Genomic DNA, 23,170 nt, shown 5'->3' with positions numbered 1-23,170 from the left:
AAGCTGTGGATGCTTGGTCAAATGACACCTGAGACTGAGATCAACAGAATTCTTTTCCATTGAAGCTATCAGATGTGGAATCAACACTGGGAATGAAGTTTGAGGTACAGATCAGTTAATAACCTAAATCGATGGTTAGACGGTGTGAATGACCTACTCAAGCTTTATTAATGACTTTTCCAAGCAGTAAATCAATAGAGTTTCAACTTCAATTAAAGTGAAAGGATGTTAAGTGTGTTAATGCGATACACAGCCGAATTTCGCCATGCACATTTTGCTTAGTCTCCCTTACTTGAGTGTGATCTGTGTCCACCAGCATTCCCTTCTCTCCTTCTGTCTTTTCTTCTATCATCGTCCTGTTTCTTGGAATCTCCTTGGCTGCCTTTTCTATCATCTTTTTTGCCATTGATAGATGACCTGAATTAGAATTAAATTATTTGAACAATTCTTATCAACAGATATATGATGTACATCCTCCTAGTCAATCTACTATGTAAAGGCAGAACACTATTTAATATGCAATACTGCAAAATTATTTATAATTCAGTGGCAGAAGGACAATGCCTGAAAATTCCTGATTTACATTAAGCTATAAACACTGAGTGAAGAACAATGGCAGTGTAGTTTCCCAGCTAAAAATAGTACATTCAAGTGAGTGGTAGGCAAAACCTTCTGTATTAATTTGACCTTGTGCCATGGAGTAGGGATGGGTGGGTGCTGTCAGCATCAATTTCACTCATTCACTTTTTAACATACAGGACTAACCTGCTGGCTTGGTGCATTTCTGAATCGTCCTCCCTCATCAATCACAGCATTCCTTTAAATTAAGTCTACATGAATGATACCAGGTTTCACCTGATTCCATTGTACCCACTGCTGCACATTTGACATTTATGGGATAAAACTGGCAAAGAATCCCTTATCATCTTGAGGAGAAAAACTATGGAATATTTCATAACGAAACTTTTATTTTCAGAAGCCTCGCAATTATTTGCAGTGGATCTATTTGGGGCAGAAATAAAACTTTCCAACACAAGAATCAGAAAAACCACAGTGGCTGTGGTTAGCATTGCTGCCTCACAGCACCAGGGACCTGGGTTCGATTCCACCCTCAGGCGACTGTATGTGTGGAGTTTGCACATTCTCCCCGTGTCAGCGTGGGTTTCTTCTGGATGCTCTGGTTTCCTCCCACAGTCCAAAGATGTGCAGGCTAGGTGGATTGGCCATACTAAATTGCCCATAATGTTCAGGGATGTGTAGATTAGGTGGGTTATGAGGGATGGATCTGGGTGGGATGCTCTGAGCAGCGGTGTGGACTTGTTGGGCCAAAGGGCCTATTTCCACACTGTACGGATTCTATGATCCTTTCTATGATTCTATGAAAACGAAATCCAGGCATCTGGCTTTTAGCTATATTACTGAGTCCAAATTTGCATCTTCCATGATGTGGCATGGGGGCTTAGTGTTTAGCACTACCGGCTCACATGGGCAGTGACCTGGGTTCAATTCCACCATTGAATAACTGTCTGTGTGGAGTTTGCACATACTCCCTGTTTCTTGCATGGGTTTCCTCTGAGTGCTCTGATTTCCACCCACAGTCCAAAGGTGGGCTGACTAGGTGGATTGACCATGCTAAATTGCTATGTAGTGTCCAGGGATGTGCAGGTTAGGTGGATTAGCAATGTAAATGCAGGGTTATAGGGTAGGGGATGGGCCTGGGTGGAATGCTTTTTGGACGGTCGGTGTGAACTTGATGGCCAAGTGGCCTTCATCCACAGAGATTCTATGAAGAGTTCAAGAGGCAGGCCATATTTGCAAGTTTATATAGAAATATAGTCCTTTGCAGGGGATACCTTAGATATAGGACTTGTTTTCCACTTTTGTTACAGTCAGCCATTTGAAATCTCCACATTCAGTAGGAAGCTACTCAGGTTTGCGAACTAGGTGTCCTACAAACTGACAAGTTTGCAGGGAATGTCAGACGATGTCCCATTGCAGGTATTTGAAGTGGAAATCATCAGTAATTATACTGTTTTCGTAAGTGCTCAACCTGACTGGCTATGGATTGTTGTCCACTAGGAAGTACCTTTTCAAGAAATTGTTTTTGTTTTCAAAATAAAAGGAAAGCAAATATGTTTAGGTGTGCCACACGTACACAGCATACATATTCACAGGTATTTACATTTAGTAGAAGGCTATTGGTGGGGAGATGCAAGATTTTACAGCAGTTTGAAAAGTAGGACAAAAATTTTAACATTTAGGCCAGAATGGCCAATATAAACCAGGAGAGCAGAGATTGGTGAGTGGGATTTCTAAAGAACCTGTTGAGTAATGAGGTGCATGCATTTAACGTGATGCATCTCCTCCAAAACAATATAAAATGGCTATTTCTAATACTCTGGCATTATGGCTAGAAATAGTAACTAAATGAGGAAACAAATCTCAGAACTTCCTGGTCTGTAAGCTGAGTTAGTTACTGAAGATGTTAACAGTTCCTTAGAAATCAAGAACACCTTCTTCAGGTGAAGAAACAATTGAGATTCTATTGATCTCAACTGCCTTCAAAGCAAGTCAAGATGAGGACAATTCTGAATTGGAAATGTAAGAAACTGCAACAACCACCTGGAATGAAGATTTCTAGGAAAACTTTCTAACTGGACAGTCGTAACAATCTAGCAGCCTTATAATAAATTAAAGAAGTAAGCACTAGTCAGAACGTGCTGTTCCTACACAGCATGGGCTCAGAAGAAAATTACATGATCTTATCAAAGGTCACATTATGCAAACATTTTAAAGTTAAATAGCCTCTGACAACAGACGAGTCCTTTTAAAAGCAGTGAAGGATAAAAGTGAGGGATAACTATCAAAACTTCTGCAGCACAATGCTCCCTGGTAATACTGCAGCATAGTCTTCAGTAGAGGCACTTACTTATCTCTTGACTGATCTCCATCATTCTCACTTCTTCGGCTGGAACTTTGTCTGGAGACTTTCTTCACATTTCCCACCTTCTGCTCTGTACGCTTCTTACATCCAGGTTCACTTTTGGCCTGCAAACACAAACAGCACTTTGTATTTTCAAGGAACTTGTGCTTCAGTGCGTTTTAATCACATATCACTGATATTACTCCTGTTCCTAAAAGGACCCAATAATCTCTGCAAATTAAATGGCATATCCAACATATTACTTGGTCCCCATTTGTCCATGCCATTTCCCTTCCATCTGCCAATATTAATCAGTATTTAGCTGTTCCTGAAATATCTGTGTCTTTCTGTGATTTCTTCAGCCCAAACAGCACATGAGAATGGGTATACCATGTTGTTTTTTTAAAACTGAGATACAAAGGTCATGTTTGCAATCTTTGCTTTCACCACTTAAGGAATTAATATTTCATCAAAATCTTTGCAATCCAGTCTATGTCAAGTATACATAAATTGTGGATACTTTATTCCAATTGCTGAACATGGAAGGTGCAGAAAATAACACTACTGCTCTTTTTAAAAAAAAAAACTATATGAATTTAAATAATCTCGATTCTTTAAACAGACATCCTGTCACAATACTGTAACTCAGCAGAGCTGAATTTCTTGGTTGTTCACCCCAATTAACACAACAGTTGGGTGCTGCTTTATTTCGACAGAAAAGCTGCAATGAGCTGTGTGACATACAGGAATTTACCTCCCTGGTTCCAAAGGCCAAATTAATAGGAATAGAAGGTCATTCTGCCCCTCAAACCTACTGAGCTACATGATCATGGTTATGTTCTTGTGATCTGAACTCCAGTTCCTGCCTGCCACCATATCCCTAAACTCTCTTTGGAATCTCTCTTCAATAATCTGCCCACCTCAGTCTTTATTATATTCAACGACTGTCTCAACTGCTCTCAATTTCAAAGTACAACAACAGTCAATAGAAATTACTCTTCATCTCTATCTGAAGTGGGAGACTACTTATTTTTCAACTTTGCCCCTCAGTTCTAGATTTGCCTCCATGAAGAAACATCCTCTCAGCATCAATCCTGTCAATTTTAGCTGATTCAAAGAGATCACCTCACGTTCTTTTAAATTCCAATGAGTACAGGCCTAACCTGCTCAATATTTTGAGAAGTCTAATCTTTTCAATCCAATGAGCAGTCTCTGAAATGTTCATTTTAGTGTATTCCTTAAGTAAGAAGACTAAAACTGTACGGAGTACTCTAGATGTAGTCTTTCCAATGAAGGCCAATGCTCCATTTAGCTTCCAAATTACTTGATGTACCTGCAAGCTGATCTTTCAAGATTCATGTACAAGCACACTAAGATCCCCCTTTATAAAGAGTATTCTGCAGGGTCTTTCCATTTCAATAATATTCTTTTTGATTTAAACTTACAAATACAAAAAATTTGAGCATTTCATTCTTTGACTAAATTTTCTGAATAAAACCTTTTTTTTTTAAATCAAGCCTGTAAAGAGATAATTATAGTGACTGGCTATGTTCTGCTAAATTCAGCTAAAACTACAACTCCAGATAACGTACACAAAGCTGAAAAGGAACTCAGCTAGCTTCAAAGAAAATATCAAAAATCCCAATTTTTAAAGATATGACAACAAAGCTAACTCAATTCAATTCAAGAGATGGGAGTTAATCGATGCAATAGAATTGGCCCAGGGATCAGGAAGTCATGTCTGTCATCATACAGTATAAAAAGTATTAACATGCAGATTTGTATGGGTATTTAGCACCTGGTTTGCTCTCAAGTAATTTGAACTGGTGTATGAAGATGCCAGAATAAATGAGAACCTAGTGAAAAACCAGAGTGTGCCTTTCCAGAAATCACATACACACAGAGATACAGGAACTTCTTTAAAGCCGTACACAACATGCACCAAATTAAAAATCTAAATATACTTGTTAGCTGTTCCCCTTAGTACTTTCTTTGTTCTCACCAGTTCTACAGTGATAGTTTGTCCATTTAGTTCAGACTGATTCAGGGCATTGATGCTTTCTGTTGCCTCTTCCGGTGTCAACATGGTTATGAATCCATAGCAGCGTGCACCAGGATTACGAGCATCAGTTACTACTTTGGCACAAATCACCTGTGTAAAAATGATCAAAGACAGAATGCACTGACAATATTTTCTAAGGAAATGCTGTGAAATCAAGTCATTTTGGCTGGTTAAATGTTTACCTGCAAGTTAATATTTTATGAAAAGCAAATAGCAAATTTCTTTAAACAGTTGACACAACCAATGTAAACAAATACAGCTGCAACCCCATTTTAAAAGAATAGAGACTGAAGTTTGACAAATCTAAATTTTTATAATGCCATATCAAAGAAAGCATTCACTTTTAATTTTGCTAAGTATCCAGTTTCCCTGTTTAGATTATTTGTAACATTACTGCACAGTTCTCAACAGCAAAATCCCCCGCCATTCATTTTAATATGACTCAAAGGGACTTTATTATATCCCTAAGAAACAAGTCCAAAGGTGCATTGACCATGTTAAATTGCCCCACATTGTTCATAGATGTGCAGATTAGGTGGGTTAACTATTCGTACATGTGGGGTTATGGGGATAGGGTGGGATGCTCTTTGGAGAGTTGATGCAGACTCAATGGGCCAAATGGCCTCTATCTGCATTGTACGGAGTCTACGATTCTAAGTGAGAAGCAATACACAATTCAGTCCTACAATACATTGCAGTCCTTCGAACCACTGCTAACAATATTAGATTACATACAGTTTTCATTCCAATTAGCCATTCATCTCTCACTTTTCCCTTTCCCAACTTCTTTGTCTCCATTTCTGGGGATAAGCTTTCTACTAGAAATAACATGCTCAGAGCTACACTTCCTCTCACACTGCATCCTGTAAGGACTGCAATGGGGTGGATTGTTCCGATGATGCTTCTTTCAGAAATGCCACTTCCAACATAAGTCTTCCATTTTTCTTCACCTAAAAATTCCTCCCCACTCTAGCTAATAGCCTTCAACAGAATCTGACCCATTTCCCACTCTTCTAATCTCATACCTTTCTCCCAGAACCATAACATGTTCCTCTTGAATTCATTTTCCATTCCATCTGCTATCATATTCAAAGCTCATCCTTCACCATATTCACCAGTTGCCACCAACCTATCTTCTCCTCCCTTCCCTAGGTAGCATTCCAAAAGTATCATTCCCCTTCCCACATGGAATTATAGGAAAAACAACACTTGTCATTTACACTCCTCCCTGACAAAAGGCCCCAAACATTTCTTCCAGGGTGAAGCAGTAATTTATTTGTACTTGTCAATCTAGTCTACAATATTGACTACTCACAATGCAATTAAGGCAGCACAGTGGCTACTGCCTCATAATGCCAGGGACCAGGAGGGAGGGCTGTTCTTCAGAGGGTCAGCATGAATATGTTGGGTCAAGTGGCCCGCTTCCACGTATAGGGATTCTGTGTACCCTTTTCTATATGTACATAGGAGACACTGTAGAAACATGCAATTCAGCTCATCAAGTCTGCTCCACCATTCAATGAGATCACTGCTGATCTGATAATTCTCAGAAAAATAGTGTGACTGTTTTGCATAACACATCTACTCAGTCAGCAGGCCTGACCACAAACTTTTGGTCTCTTGCCATTTCATTTGCCCTCATGCCTGCATTTCTGGCCTAGGCCTGCTGCAGCGTGACGGTGAAGCTCAATGCAAGCAGGAGGAACAGCACCTTCTTTTCCAATGCAGTACTTCACAGTTTTCTAGCTGAACAATGAGGTTAACACTTCAGACCATAAACGCTGTCCTCCACTGATATTTTTGTTACTCCCATATGGTTATCTTCTTTTCATTCTTTTGTTTGTTTTTTCTTTGAGCTGACCTTGATTATATTATTAACACCCACTCTGAACCAATGCTTTGTTTCTTTCTCTACAGCCATTACTAATCCTGTTGGAGTCTTTTATTCTATATACTTTGATCTCTCATATACCCCATCCTCTAACATGTCCCAACTTCACGTTTTCTTCCCCACTCCCCCTTTCTCCCTCATTCAACGTCATAAAACCCATCATAGAATCCTTACAGAGTAGAAACAGGCCCAACAAATCCACACCAACTCTCCGAACAGCATTCAACCCAGACCCACTCCCCTGCCCATTGCTGCAACCCTGCATTTCCCATGGCTAATCCACCTAACCTATACATCCCTGGACACTATGGGCCAATCCACCTGAACTACACTCCTTTGGACTGTAGGAGGAAACCCACGCAGATACAGGGAGATTCTTCAATTGTCAAGAAGAATCATATTAACTTCTCTTTCTCTCTCTCTCTCTCTCTGCACATGCTGCTAGACCAGGGTTTTTACATACTCTCCTATTTTATTTTCAGTTTCTGCAGCATCCTGTTTTGTCATTCAGCTTTTTTCAGATTGCCAGCTGTCGGTGTTCATTCCTCATTGAGACTATACTACTGAAAGAGCAGTGTTTACAAAATAACAAATTTTAAGCATAAGTTACCTTTGAATAAACATTTTGTACAGCTACAGTGCCACACTGTTCCTCCTCTTTTCCCTCTCATTTGGATCTTTCAGCTCAGATGGATTGTGAATAGATAGAGATCATTAAGTATCTGCTTAACAGTGGAATGTACACACTCATGCTTCACAAAGTTGTGGTTGAAGCCTTACTTAAGGATGTAAGCACATGCTAGGTTGATGCTTTGCTGTCATAACTAGAAAGTACTGCTTTGCTGGAAGCACTCTTTAACTAACTGTTCAGCTGGGCATAGATATTCCAGGCACCATACGAAAACCAACAAATAACAGAGATATACTGCACGGAAACAGACCCTTCAGTCCACCCCATCCATGCCAAACAGATGTATAAATAAATCTAGTCCCATTTGCCAGCATTTGGCCCATATCCCTCTAAACCTTTCCTATTCACATACCAGCCAGATGCCTCTTAAAATGTTGTAACTGTACCAGCCTCCCCCACTTCCTCTGGCAGCATGTTCCATACACGCAATATCCTCCGCATGAGAAAGTTACCCCTTAGCTCCCTTTTAAATCTTTCCCTTCTCACCTCAAACCTATGCCCTTTAGTTTTGGACTCCCCATCCCAAAGAAAAGACCTTATCTATTTACACTATCCATGCCCCTCATGATTATATAAACCTCTGTAAGGTCACTCCTCAGCCTCCAACGCTCCAGGGAAAATAGCCCCAGACTATTCGGCTTCTCCCTATAGCTCAAACCCTCCAACCCTGGCAACATCCTTGTAAATCCTTCCTATAGCAGGGAGACCTGAATTGCACACAGTTTTCCAATAGTGGCCTAACAATGTCCTGTACACCCGCAAGATGACCTCCCAATTCCTATACTCAATGCACTAGCCAATAAAGGCAAGGATACCAAATGCCTTCCTCACTATCCTACCTACCCGTGACTCTACTTTCAAGGAGCTATGAACCTGCACTCCAACATCTCTTTGTTCAGCAACACTCCCGAGGACCTTACCATTAAGTGTTTAAGTCCAGTCCTGATTTGCCTTTCCAAAATACAGCACCTCACATTTATCTAAATTAAACTCCATCTGCCACTCCTCGGCCCAATGACTCATGTGAGCAAGATCCTGCTCTACTCTGAGGTAACCTTCTTCGCTGTCTACTACACTTCCAATTTTGGTGTCATTTGCAAACTTACTAATGATACCTCCTACGTCCGCATCCAAATCATTTATATAAATGATGAAAAACAGCAGACCCAGCACCAATCCTTGTGGCACACCGCTGGTCACAGGCCTCCAGTCTGAAAAGCAATCCTCCACCATCACCCTCTGTCTTTTTACCTTTGAGTCAGTTCTATATCCAAATAGCTAGTTCTTCCTCTATTCCGTGTGATCTACCCTTACTAACCAGTCTACCATGAGGAACCTTATGGAACGCCTTACCAAAATCCATACAGATCACATCCCCTGCTCTGCCTTCATCAATCCTCTTCGTTACTTCTTCAAAAAACTCAATCAAGTTAGTGAGACAAGATCTCCCATGCACAAAGCCATGTTGACCATCCCTAATAAGTCCTTGCCTTTCCAAATACATGTAAATTCTATCCCTCAGGATTCCCTCCAACAACTCATCCACCAACAATGTCAGGTTCACCAATCTATAGTTCCCTGGCTTTTCCTTACTACCTTTCTTAAATAGTGGCACTATGTTAGCCAAACTCCAGTCTTCCAGCACCCCACCTGCGGCTATCAATGATACAAGCCAGAATAGTGTATCATGCAGACACAACACAGTGTGGAGCTGGAGGAACACAAGCAGGTCAGGCAGCGCCAGAGGTGTAGGGAAGTCGACGTTTCAGGTCAGGACCCTTCTTCAGAACTGATCATGCATCTGTTTTGTCGTTTGTCAAATTTTGCTAATTGGTTGCTACATGTGCTTATGTAGCAATAACTCCATTTCAAAAGTGTATGTATTATACACTATCGTATTGTCTGTGAAGAGGAGTTAATTAGCCAGGGACCAATTGGTGTGTTCAAATCTTCCCGGGACAACATTCACAGCTGTCGTGGAGAGTTGTCACAGGTAACAGAATACCAATCCAGAGCAGTCCTCATACCAGGCAAAACAGCAACTGTAATAAACATAAACACCTCTAATCTTTCCAAAATCAAAGTGTGATTACTTCTAACATAAGGAAGACAGAAAATAACGACAAGACATAATAGCATCCAACTGGTTGTGGACCACTTTAAGGCATCTTGAGAATATGGTAAAACACTATACAATTATAAAAACCAAAAGAACTGCGGATGCTGTAAATCAGGAACAAAAACAAAGTTGCTGGAAAAGCTCAACAGGTCTGGCAGCATTTGTGAAGGAAAAAACAGAATTAACGTTTTGGGTCCAGTGACCCCTCCTCAGAACTGTTACTATACAATTATAGTTCTTCCAGCCCACACTTTCCCAATAAGAAGATCAGGACACATTCTCACCTTGCCATATTTACTGAAGAGGTTCTTCAAGTCAGTTGCTCTTGTCGTGGAGGACAGGCCACTCACCCAAAGATTCTTTGGAATGTCCAAAGCTCTTCCTAAATTGCAGAATAATTCTCATTAACAATTACTTAGCAAGGAAATATAACAAAAGAAATATGAAACATTAAGAGTACAAAACTGGCATTTTCTCTCATACATAAAGATATTTGTGCAGAAATTGTAATACTTTATTATTGAGATGCTTGCTCCCTCCAACTACATCTACTTCTGAACCAAAGAAATCTAAGATTGACAATACAGGGAAGGAATCTTCTACAATGTTAAACATCCACTCAAACAAACAAAAACCTGGGACCGAATGCTGTGCTTTATTTACCCAGAGAACGGCACCATAATTCTGACCAGAGCTTCAAATCAATCAACATCGTGAAGCTCAGTTGTGTCGGGAAAATGGGAGCATGGCCCAGACCCAAAAATCATCCACCCATGAAATTACAGAATAACAGAATATTTTACCATGCAACAGGTGACCATTCGCCCCATCGTCCAGCTCCCCACAGATCTACCCAGCTATAGTCCCATTCTCCACTCCCATCTCTGCAGCCCTCAATTTATCACTTTCAAATATATATCCAACTCTCCTTTGAAATCCAACTCCACCACTCTCCAAAATACAGTTTAAAAAAAAAACTACTGCAGTGATACAGATTGAAATACTAGCATTAAGGATAAAGTGGTTATTGGATTTAAATTCAGAGAAAATGCAAGGTCACTACCTCAGTCTAGTATACAACAGAATATTTCCTATAATGTAAGGGGTATGGCGTCCTTGTGCGAATGCCAAATTTGGGCAGGTACGTGAATAGGAAAGGTTTAGGGTTTTGGGCAAAATGCAGGCAAATCGAATTAGTTTAGTTTGGGAAACTTGGTCAGCATGGGCGAGTTGGACCAAAGGGTCTGTTTCCATGCTGTATGACTCTATGACTCTATAAATTAATCTCCATTGACAGAGGCAAGTTTTGATCAGAGATAGTCATCATGGCTTTGTCAGGAGGTCATGCCTAACAAATCTGAATGAGGTCAGACAGTTGACGTAGTTTGCATGGATTTAAGCATGGCCCTTGACGAGGTCCCACATGGGAAACCGGTGAAGAAGTTAAAAGTTCAAGGAATTCAGGCAAACCTAGCAAGCTGTATCCAAACTTGACTTTATGACAGGAGACACAAGGTGATGGTAGAAGGCTGTTGATTGACTGGAGCTCTGTGACGCGGCATATTACAGGGATCAGTGCTGGGTCCCTTATTGTGATATTCATAAATGATGTAGATGAGAACGTGGGAGGGATGATAAGTAGGTTTGCGGATGACACAAAGCTTGGCTGGGTGATGATCAGTGAGGAACAAGGTCTTAGGCTACAGGAGAAAATAAAGGATTCAGATGGGCAGGTCAATGGCGGGTGGAATTTAATCCTGATAAATAGGGGGTGATGTACTTTGGAAGAACGAACAAGATGAGTCAGTACTCAATAAATGTCAAGACACTAGGGAGCTCAGGAACAGAGAGATCTTGGGGTGCTTGTCCACAGATCCCTAAAGGTGACAGGATAGGTTACCTTCATCAGTTGAGGCACAGATTACAAGAGTTGGGAGGTTATGTGGAGCAGTACAGACGTTTGGTTAGGCTACAGCTGGAGCACTGTTTGGTCATCAAATTATATGAAAGATATTATGGTACTGAAAGGGGTACAAAGGAGATTCACCAGGATGTTGCCCGAGGTAGAGCATTTCAGCTACAGAGAGAGGCTGGATAAGCTCTGTTTTTTTTTGAGCACAAAAGGTGGAGGGGGGTACCTGGTAGAGGTGCATAAGATTATGAGGGGTATGAACAGGGTGAATAGAAAACAGCTGATCCCCTCAGTTAAAGGGTCAGTAAGAAAGGGACATAATTTTAAAGCAACAGACAATTTAGAGGGGATTTGAGGAAAACCCTTTCCACCCAGGTGGTGGTGGGGGGTCTAGAATGAACTGCTTGGCAGGGCAATTGAAGAGGGAAAGCTCACAATGTTTAAAAAGTAACTGGATGAACACTTGAAGTGTCATCGCATTCAAGGTTCTTAGCCTAATACAGCGAAATACAGGGACTAGTGTTGGTAGTAGTAGAAATATTTGGTAGTATAGATCGATAGGCTAAAAAGCCTTTGCTGTACTGTACCATTCTAGGATTCTATGGAGATCAAATGCTAAACTTACCAAAGACTCCAACATCTCAAGAAAGAGTAAGCTAGAAACAGTGAGACTTGAGTGCCAATTGAGAGAAAATTAAAATTTGATGAACAGGTACAGATTAGAATGATGGCCTTTATGTCAAAAGGAGCTGAATACAAATGGATAGAACTCACTGTCGCAGATATAAGAAGTTAGACCATAGATGGAGTCAGAGGGCAGGAAGTCATTTGGAGAAGTAGGTTTTAATATATTACTTTCAAGAAAGCGTATGACTTAAGTGCCTAGCCAGATATCCTTGGAATCAGACAAACTCGACGTGAAATGTTAACTCTTTCTCTCTCCACAAATGCAGCTAGACCTAGTGAGGCTCTCAAGCACTTTGTTTACGTCTCCGATTTCAACAGCCACAGTTCTTTATTTTATTTATATACCTGTAGAATTCATTGATAATGCATTTATACTGTTAAGTTATGGGGGAGGTGATGGCCTAGTGGTATTATCACTGGACTGTTAATCCAGAGACCCAGGTTCGAATCCTGCCATGGCAGATGATGGAATTTGAATTAAAAGCAAACAAAATCTCTAAGTCTTATGATGACCATGAATCCATCATCGATTGTCAGAAAAACTTATCTGGTTTATTAATGTCCTTTAGGGAAGGAAACGGTCATCCTTGCCTGGTCTGGCCTACATGTGACTCCAGACCCACAGCAATGTGGTTGACTCTTAACTGCCCTCTGGGCAATTAGGGATGGGAAATAAATGCTGCCTGGCCAGCAATGCCCTCACCCCATGAATGAATTTAAAAAAACATACAGAAAACAAATAACATTGGAACACCAGTACTTCAGTTTGATTTCTGTTCAGAAAAATCAGGTTTCAACTTCATGCTAGCAGGAAAACAGTTTCACCATAGCAAAAGTGCAAGTTCGTTTGATAAGTCTCCAAGCTGTGAGAGGTTGTATACAGGTTTTCAAGCTGTCAGAACTGAAAAGGGATCAAGGGCACCAGAATTGGAAAGAAAGATGTTTCATCAGTTCAAGAAGAAAAACTGGAAAGTTGGGTCAGCAAATAAAACACTATTTCTCCAGGATTAAGTACTGATGAGAAACTGGTTGAATATTTGTTGTTGTAGTCAAGATCTTTTTAAACTGACTCTTTTGAGAGTATTTTTTGTGTGTTAAGCATACATTCTTGGGTTTAAAAAATCTTGACAGTCTTGTGTGACTATGTTCAGTGTCTAATCAGCATGGTAACCAACTGCAAACTTAAGATTTATGATCAAGTCACGTTTTGTTCTGGAATCTGAGTTGTCTCATAATACCATCAGCCAGAATCATAAAACACTTAGATTGTATTTATGGTCTATGACGTACCTTTCTCTTGATTTGCCACATTCTTAGAATCGTTTGCATCCTCAGAGCTAAAGACACAAATTTGGATTTTGTTAGTTATTTAAAAACTAATAAATAGTTTCAAAAAAGTCATGAAACAGCAGCATTTCTATTCAATCTACGGAGATAATTTTCCAATACCTACCCAGTATTCTAGCTACCAACAGCTCTACATCAATGTGAACAAAACGCTTACTAACATGCGGTTTTCAGAAGCAAACATCAATGATGCTTCGGACCCAGCTATAAACTATAAAGAACCATCTCAATTATATTTTGTTACCATCATTGAAGAGTGTACGCAGAGCAAAATCCCCATTTGTAAGCATCTTTGCAGGTTGGAGGAGAGTGCAAAGAATAAACAAAAGCAGCCTCTAATGGTACGGGGATAAGATATAATAGCTTTTAAATGAAAATAAATCAGGTTTAAAATTACCACCACTGCGCAGGACAGTTCATGAGGCAAGCTTACTGGAATCATCTTAGCATGAATGAAAATCTTGTCTAAAACTAAGAAACAACAAACCTCTTCTGATCACTGCCCTCTACAATCGAAGGTTCTTTCTTAGCTGCTTTGTCAGAACCTTCATCTTCTGGTTTCATTGCACTGTCTTTGCATTCCATGGGTCCAGGTTGTGGTTCTTTCACAGGATGCTCAGCCTCTGACTGTCCAGTCTCACACACCTGCTGGCAACTTTCCATCTTGCTCATACTTTCAGTTTTATCCATCTTCTCAGTGTCCAACATTTCCTTGGCAGGTTGTTTATAGTCCTCCATCTTGGGTCCTTCCACATGCATTGTACTATCTACGTCCAACGTATTGTCCTCCACTTGCCCCTTGGTTAGGGTTGTATTTTCCTCTTCTTTCTGATAGGCATCCATATCAATCATATATTGCATCAATAGCTGTGGATCTTCAGGGGGCTTCTCCTCTGTGGGAACTGAACTATAAGCTTCCCCCGAATTCTCAGCTACATTCTCCTTTTCTATGGGATTAATGGAATAGAACAGCACAAGTTTTAATTACAACATATATAGCAAGTATACACGTGGAGCTACTATGTTCCCCTACCCTCGAATCCATTCGGAGATTGGAAAACTGAGGGAATATCAAAGATCATGAAATAGATATTCCTTTCTACTCATTCATCCATAGTGCCACAAAGTAACATGATATTTGCTCCAGATGTCAACAGGAGTGCTTCAAATGGCTCAGAAACATTCATTCAATCCCTGTTGGCTAAAATGGAATGTCTGGAATGAGATTCCAGAGATTCAACATTTTAACTCCTCATATATCTTACTTCTATGCTAACAAGTTCATTATGAAACAAATGATTCTCCAATATATATCAAGTGTAACATGCATGACAGCATTTTACAATTGCAGTTTACCTGTCCCAACTCTTCAGTTCTTCAACAGAACATTTGTGTTAGTACTACATGCACACGAAATGCAAAGATTTGACTTCAAACCACATCATTTCCTTACCGTCTTATGCAACAACACCCTTCCAATAAGTTAGCTAACAAATTAGTTCACTGTTTTATATGTTTTCTCAAAACATCATTACCCATTCAGTATGGTTTCTGCAGTTTTGCATACTTACACACCATCAAATCTGTAACTGAAAGCACAACTGGTCAAGTGTTTGAAATTGCTCTAGTACTCAAGACTACAGTCTGGATAAACCATGGCTGAAGCATGATCACCACTAATAGTTTCCTCCCCTTGCAGTTAGCCTATAGACCAAGCTGAACCACTGGTATGAACTTCTCTTGTCCCTCAGAGCCAAGGTACCAATTTTGTTTTTCCCACTCCAACTGGTCACAAAATTTCTTAACCAGACATTTTCTGTTTGGACTTTTGCTTCTAGTTTTGATCACATCTTGAGGAAAGCACAGAATGGAAGTTCTGGTGCTGGAAGTAGCCAAAACTTGTTACAGATTTGGCTCTGTGGGGTAGCACTCTTTTCTCCGAATCAGGAGATTTTGAATTCAAGTCCAACTCCAGAGACTTGATCACATAGTCCTGTCTGAAGCTCCTGTGTCGTCTCGAGAGTGTGCTGGATTGTTGGAGGTGACATTAAACAATAGCTCCATTTGCCATCTGAGAGGGAATTAAGTATCACATGTCACTACTTGTTAAGTCCTAAACAACATCATCAAATAAATCTGTTGAGTACCGGGCACCTGACAATTATTGGTTAACGCTTTCTTATCCTACAGATTCAGAGCAGTGAGAACTTAGTTACAGTTAAACTTTTTATTACCTTAGTGATGGAGTGGGAAGTCTAACAAAATAAGTCAAATAATTCTAGCCTAATGCGTTAAGTGTTAAATTTAGGAGAGGCCAGTCGAGTGGAATGTGTAGCTTGCCATATGTGTGGAGTGCTGGATGCTGCCAGTGTCCCAGATGACCACACGTGCAGGGAGTGCTCCCAGCTACAGAAGTCGGAGCTCCAGGTCTTGGAGGTTGAGCAATGGTTAGAAACATTGAGGCACATTGTGAGGCTGAAAGTTACATGGACAGCACGTAACTGAAGTAGTCACACTACAGCTCAAGAGTCCAGAGGGAAAAAGGGAATGGGTGACCATCAGACAGTCCAGAATGATCAAGCAGGTAGTGCAGGAGTCCCCAGGGGACCCACTCACTAGCTGGTATTCAATTTTGGAAGCTGAGGGTGCTGGTACCTTGGAGGAATCAGAGCCAAGATTCAGCATGTAAATATCTGTGTGGGTGTGGTGGTGGTGGTGGGCTTTTTTTTGGGGGGTGGCGGGTTGTAGGGTAGAAAGAAGAAAGAAAGAGCAATAGTGATAGGAGATTCTTTAGTCAAGGAAGCAGACAAACGTTTCAGCGGCTGAAGACATCACTCCAGGAGCATGTGCGCCTCCCTGGCGCCAGGGTTAGGGAGGTCACTGAATGGCCACAGTGCATCCTGAAAGGGGAGGGTGAAATACAACAGTATAACCTGTTGGCACCAATGATATGGGCAAAGTGAGGAATGAGGTCTTGCATCAAAAATTCAGGGAACTAAGCAATAGATTAAAAAACATGACCTTAATGTTCTCTGGATTACTCCCGGTGCCACGTGCTAGCACGTATAGGAACAGGAAGACAGGGCAGATGAATGCGTAGCTCAAGAGTTGGTGCAAGAGGGAGAGATTTAGGTTCCTAGATCACTGGGACAGTTTTTGGGGAAGGTGGGACATGTACAAACAGGACAGTCTGCATCTAAATCACACTGGGACCAGCATCCTGCAAGTAGATTAGTTAGTGCTGTTGAGAGGAGTTTACTAGTCTGGCAGGGGGAGGGTACACAGAATATCGATGAAACAGAGAGATTAGGCTACAGCAAAGGAAGCAAGTCACAGAAATTCCATTATGTTAAGTCTCAAGAGAGTAAGGCAAGGCTGTATGGTCTTTAATGCTAGGAGTGTAATAGATAAGACTGATGAGCTAATGGTGTGGATTGACACTTGGAAGCATGATATTGTTGCCATTAGAGAAACATGGTTGTGGGAAGGGCACGACTATCGAGTCAACACTCTGGGGTATAGGAACTTTAGGTGAGACAGAGGCGAGTATAAAAAGAGTGGCGGTGTAGTTCTATTAATTAAGGATTCAAGAGGGAGAGATGATACAGAATCCCTACAGTGTGGAAGCTGGCCATTCGGTCCATTGAGTCCACACTAACCCTCTGAAGACCATCCCACGCAGACGCACGCCCCTACCCTATCCCTGTAACCCTGCATTTCCCATGGCTAATCACATACCCAGCATATCTTTGGACTGTGGGAGGAAACCAGAACACCCACAGGAAACCCATGTGGACACGGGGAGAATGTAAAAATTTCACAAAGTCGCCCGAGGGTGGAATCGAATCGGCATCCCTGACACTGTGAGGCAGCAGTGCCAACCAATGAGCGACCGTGCCACGCCTGGAAGGGTCCTTAAATGAAGCTTTGTGGGTTGAACGTAGAAATGTTAAGGGAGCAGCTACTTTACTGGGAGTGCATTATAGGCCCCCAAACAGTGAGCAGGGAAATAGAGGTAGACAGTTCACAGAGGTGTGTTAGAGTAATATATGGGTAATTGTACCAGGGGATTTCAACTTACCAAACATAAATTGGGATAGTCATCGTGTCAAGGGTTTAGAGGGGGTGGATTTCTTGAAATGTGTCCAGGGAAGTTTTCTTGTATCAATAAATAGAAGGCCCAACAAGCGATGCCGCAGAGCTAGATCTGGTTCTACGGAAAGAAGTCAGGCAAGTGTTCGATGCGGCTGCGGGGGAACATTTTAGCAATAGCGACTCCAACACAGTACAGTTCAAATTTGCTCTGGACAAGGAAAAAGACAGCCTGCAAAAGATGGCTTTGGACTGGGGAAAGGTAGATTTTATTAAAATAAAGCAGGATCTGACCACAGTAGACTGGGAACAGCTCCATGCAGGTAAATCTACAGCGGAGCAATGAGGGACATTCATAAAAGAGCTGGGGAGTGGTCCAACATGCCCCCTTTATAGGGAAATGTAGGAGTAATAAATTCAGAGAACCCTGAAGGCCTAGGACAATTCAGGATCGGATGAGGAAGAAGAGAAAAGCTTTTACCAAGTCCAAAAGGAGCAATACAGCTGCAGCCCTAGAGGAATATTGGAAGTGCCGGAGGAAATTTATGAAAGCAATTAGAAGAACAAAAAGGGGGCATAAATAGGATTAGGGAGAATCCAAAAATATTTTATACATACATTAAAGGGAAGCTGTTAACCAAGGAAAGAGTAGGGCCCATTAGGGACCAAGGGGGGCAACCTGTGTGTGAAGCCGCAGTATATTGAATGAATACTTCTCTTTGGTCTTCACTCTGGAAAAGGAAAACGTAGGTACTGAAGTCAGGAAAAGGGACTGTGAGGAACTTGCCCAGTTTGACATTGGAAAATGGGGAGGTCTTAGAGGCTCTGTTGGACTTAAAAACAAACAAATACCTTGACCTAGATGAAGTGCATCCTCAGTTGCAGTGGAAGGCAAGGCAGAGCATTGCTGGGGCTTTGACACAAATTTTTAATTCCTCTCTGGCCACAGGGAGAGTACCAGGGGACTGGAGGACTGCTAATGTGGTTCCACTTTTTAAGAGGGGTGGTAGAGATGAACCAGGAAATTACAGACCAATGAATCTCACTATTGGAGAAAATTCTGAAGAACCAAATTAATACTCACTTGGAAAGGCATGGGTTCATTACGGATAGTCAGCATGGCTTTGTCAGAGGGAGGTCACGCATAACAAATTTGTTAGAATTCTTTGAAAATGTGATCAAGTGTGTGGATGAGAGAAGTTCAGTTGAAGTGGTTTATATGGATTTTAGCAAAGCTTTTGACAAGGTCCCACATGGGTGACTGTTTGAGAAGATTAAAGCACATGGAATTGAGTGAAACTTGGTAAGGTGGATCAGAAACTGGCTTAGTAATAGGACACAAAGGGTAACAGTAGGAGGCTGGTGTCCACTGGTGTACCACAAGGATCAGCACTGGGACCCTTTTTTTATATACATAAATGATATAGATGAAAACACGGGGGGAATGTTAAGCAAATTTGCAGACATCATCAAGACTGGTAGAGTGGTTAACTGCGAAGATGGTGTAGGCTACAGGAAGATATAGATGGATTGGTCAGATGGGAGACCAGTGGTAGATGGTATTTAATCCTGAAAAGTGAGAGGTGATGCACTTCGGAAGAAGAAACAAGATTAGGGAGTATTTAATGAATGACATGACACCGGGTAGCATAGAGGAACAGAGGGATCTTTGGATAATTATTCACCGATCCCTGAAGTCAGCAGACTACGTGAATAGGATCATTAAGAAGTTATATGGGATAGTTAAAGGTATGTAGGATAATTACAAAGGCATATGCTTTCATCAGTCATGGCATGTTGTATAAGAGCAAGGAGGTAATGTTGGAGTTGTATAGAGCACTGGTCATGCAAAGCTGAAGTACTGTGTACAGTTCTGGTCACCTCACTACAGGAAGGATATGATAGCGCTATAGGGGGTTTACCAGGATATTGCCTGGAATGGAGAAATTGAGCTGTAAGGAGGAACTAGATAAGCTTGAATTGTTTTCTTTCGACCAGAAAAGACTGAGGAGGGAGGGAACATGATTGAGGTATATAAAAATTATGAGGGGTATGGACAGGGTGGATAGAGAACAGTCGTCACCCTTGTTTGAGGGGTAAATCATGAGTGGGCATAGAGGCAGGCGGTTCGGAGGGGATTTGGAAAAGAACTTTTTCACTCAGCGGGTGATGGGAATCTGGAATTGTGACGATACTACGGCTTTAAGAGGTGTATTTTGTCCTGCTTTTTTTTGTGAAGGTGACAAGTAGTCTGCTCCAAAGCCAATAAACAGCTTGTGCGGCCTTGGGCTTTACTTTTAAAGTTGGAACAACAACAGCAGCCTGAATGCGTGGGGTCAAGTTCTCACAGAACCAAGATTTTGTTTTTACTTTTAGCCTTCAGTAGCAATTGCTGAGATCTTGAAGCTGGATTGAAAGCTCTTATTCCTCTCTGTTACAGCTAAAAGCTTGGGTTCTTATCATGCTATGAGAATTGCATGTGAGACAATCTATTTTACTGAATTTGCCTTTGCCAAGGATGTGTTTATGGGAAGCTACTACACGGAAACAGTTAATTAATATTAGTTAATATAGCTATTATTTTGTTAAGGATTTTGAGAGTGTTACGGTTAAGCCAATTCTAGTCTTTTACCTTTATTATGTTTGTATTTTAAATTATAGTGTACAAATAAAGTGTGTGTTGTTTCAAGCCCAGTAGTTTGACCAATCTAATTAAATCCAGAACACAATGCCTTACACTTACCTTTAAACAAGTAGCAGTTAGGATCTAGACTATCTTAATATACTGTGAGGGGGTTTAGTCTGGTCCATAACAGGAATGCACTGCCTGGGAAGGTAGAGGAGTCCAGAAACCCTACCACCTTTAAAAAATATTTGAAAGTGCAATTGAGATATCATAACATTCAGGAATATGGGATAAGTGCAGGAAATTGGGATTAGCGTACCTTTAGTAGTAGTTATCGGTGCAGACTCGATAGGCCGAAAGATCTTTTCTGAGCTATATGAATCTATTTAGCCCATGGCCATTTGTGCAAATATTGGCTGCAACAGCTTCTACATGGCAACAGTCATTCCCTTCAAAAGTAGTTCACTAGCTCTGAAATGCTTTGAGACTTTGAGTTTTGAAAAGTGCTACATAAGTACAAGATTTCTTTCAACTCAACGCAACTGACTTCTACTGACAGTAGATAAGATTAGCCTCTGCTCATCTTTGAGCAAACACAGCATCAGCTGCAATGAATACTTTAAATTGAAGACTTTTCTAAAAATAAAGTTAAATATTGATTAAAACAACCTGCTTGACTCATACGAAAGCACAGTAAACAGCAACAGGTCAGTGTTTCAGGCTCAAAACATCAACAGCATAAACCTACAACAGAGCTTCTCAAATTGTGGGTTATGACCCCCAGTAGGGTTGCCAGATGAAATTTTAGGGCCATAAACTCCAAGGAGGCAATGACTCAGTGCTGACAAACACATGCCTGCTTTAAATTTTGCAGTTTTTTTTAAAACTAGTGTGCATGGTGCAACTGGTTGATCCTTGAGGCCTGAATCCTGTCTTGATAAACCCAGTGAAGGGTAGATGCGCTTGATAGGTGCCCACCACTCTTCCCAATATACCCACTCCCACTTTCCATTGGTCTCTGATCCTCTCCCAAACCCTGGTCCCTGCTGTCAACAGTTTAGATCCTCTGTCCACCTCTTAGCTGTCACAGGTCCTTTGCCACCCATCCAGCTGTCAAGTCTGGGGTTACAGCACTAAAATGGGGTCACAATGGGAACACATTTAGAAAGCAATGTTGTAAGGTGTTCTTAGTGGCTCCCCTTAAATGCCTTTTCCTTTCCCAGGCACTTCTACAAACAAGATCTTTTATTTCTTTCTTGACCACTCTGGTTAGCTGATTGAAGTACAACTAGGAGAAGTTAATTCAATATTCTATGTATACTCCTATACATAGAAGGTTGAGTCTCATATCGGTTTTTGAAATCAACCTATTCAGATACGTTATGACATACCTCTGGAACAGGTGGGACTTGAACTTGGGCCTCTTGTCTCAGAGGTAGGGATGCTAATTATATTCTCTACAAATCTGAATCAGCAACAACACAATTGAAACAGTTAAGTCAAGGCAGCTAGGTGGTAATTCAGACTCGTTAAGAATGGGACAGCTCATTAAACCCAAGTCTTGCAAAATTACAAGGTATGTGCCACAAATGAATCAAACATTTTATTTTCTTTCTAGGCGAGATTAAAGACCAGGAAATCTGTTCAATCAATTCAAGGTTATATTTTCTCATTCTCCACATATGACAACTTGGCTGGGCAGCTAGCATATTCTCACGCTGTTGAGCTACATGCACAAAGTGATTGATAAGAACAGTTCAGACTCACTCTCTAGGAGTCAATAATTGATAATGGAGGAGGAATTTTTCAGCCCAGTCATAAAAAGAAAATATGTATAGATGTAAATTGTTTTGCATATTTTACTTTTTGTAAAGGTCTGATTTGAACTTACTAGATGAATACTAAAGGAGTCAAGGCACGTAACAGATAATGAACAAAGGCGTATAAGTTACAAGCTATGACCTTGTTGAATGGCGCAGCAGGCCTAAAAGGGACCAAATGGCCGAATCCTGCGATTTCTTATTTTTTCAAGTTGCAGTTTCAGACTCAGGAACAACCCAACATACTACTTTTGAATTGATTAAACCAAACACAGACTTTTCCAAACGTAAACTGTCTGCTGTTGAAAGCTGAAAAGCATTTCTGTTAAAATTGCCTGAAAACTTCATAAAGGTCATTCTGCAATAAAAGTTTAGCAGCATAATTATACAAAAAGACAGATCACCTCAGTTTTCCATTCTTCCTGTAGCTGTGCTATTCTTCAAATGACCAGTGCTACAAATGCTGTTACACTTGATACTGACTGTGTTGAAAGAATAAGAGGGGGGAGGGGTGGAATAGGTGACGTTTTATAATTACTAAGAAAGTTACAAGACGATCATCTCAGTACCTGATTCTTCTAGTACTGCTTTAGATTCCTACAACAAAAAGAGAAAAATTAAATATATTAGAAATTGCAGCACGTCATACTGTACCCATTTATTCAACAATACCATGATCAATTTCCCAGTTTAAGATCAGCCAATCTGGGTACAATCCTGAAAATTAACACGAACAGAGCTGATACATAGGCAAATTATGAACAAATATGAAGTGATATATTTCAAACCTTAAGAAATATGCTTGCAGATGTGGCCTTATATTTTTTTTTTATATACATATATATAAAAGAGAAGCTTATTAGCTTTAAAGACTTGCCACGAAACAGGTGGATCAATCTTGAGAGCAAGACCTTTTCAACATTTCCAAGCCGAACGGCTAAATTCAGCTTCCAAAATCCACTTTGAAAGTAATGAGCCATGATGCTTTGTTCAGCAATAC

General features: G+C 40.8%; 1 protein-coding gene across 1 annotated transcript; it reads right to left on the bottom strand.

The window, feature by feature from the left end:
• Window positions 1-292: 292 nt before the first annotated feature.
• LOC109919423 (scaffold attachment factor B1-like) lies at window positions 293-22,767 on the bottom strand (the record flags this gene model as incomplete). The annotated part of the gene is made up of 7 exons (XM_048593231.1): window positions 293-417; window positions 2,930-3,048; window positions 4,926-5,075; window positions 9,971-10,068; window positions 13,576-13,622; window positions 14,120-14,579; window positions 22,740-22,767. Coding segments are annotated over 7 exons (1,027 nt in total), but the record flags the coding sequence as incomplete, so codon positions are not given.
• Between the last annotated feature and the right edge of the window lie 403 nt (window positions 22,768-23,170).

Source organism: Rhincodon typus, unplaced genomic scaffold (assembly GCF_021869965.1).
Source record: "Rhincodon typus isolate 14 unplaced genomic scaffold, sRhiTyp1.1 hic_rhity00002533, whole genome shotgun sequence".
NCBI classification, from domain to species: domain Eukaryota; kingdom Metazoa; phylum Chordata; class Chondrichthyes; order Orectolobiformes; family Rhincodontidae; genus Rhincodon; species Rhincodon typus.
The sequence above is the reverse complement of the archived record's forward strand: the minus strand, read 5'-3'. Positions and strand labels throughout refer to the sequence as shown.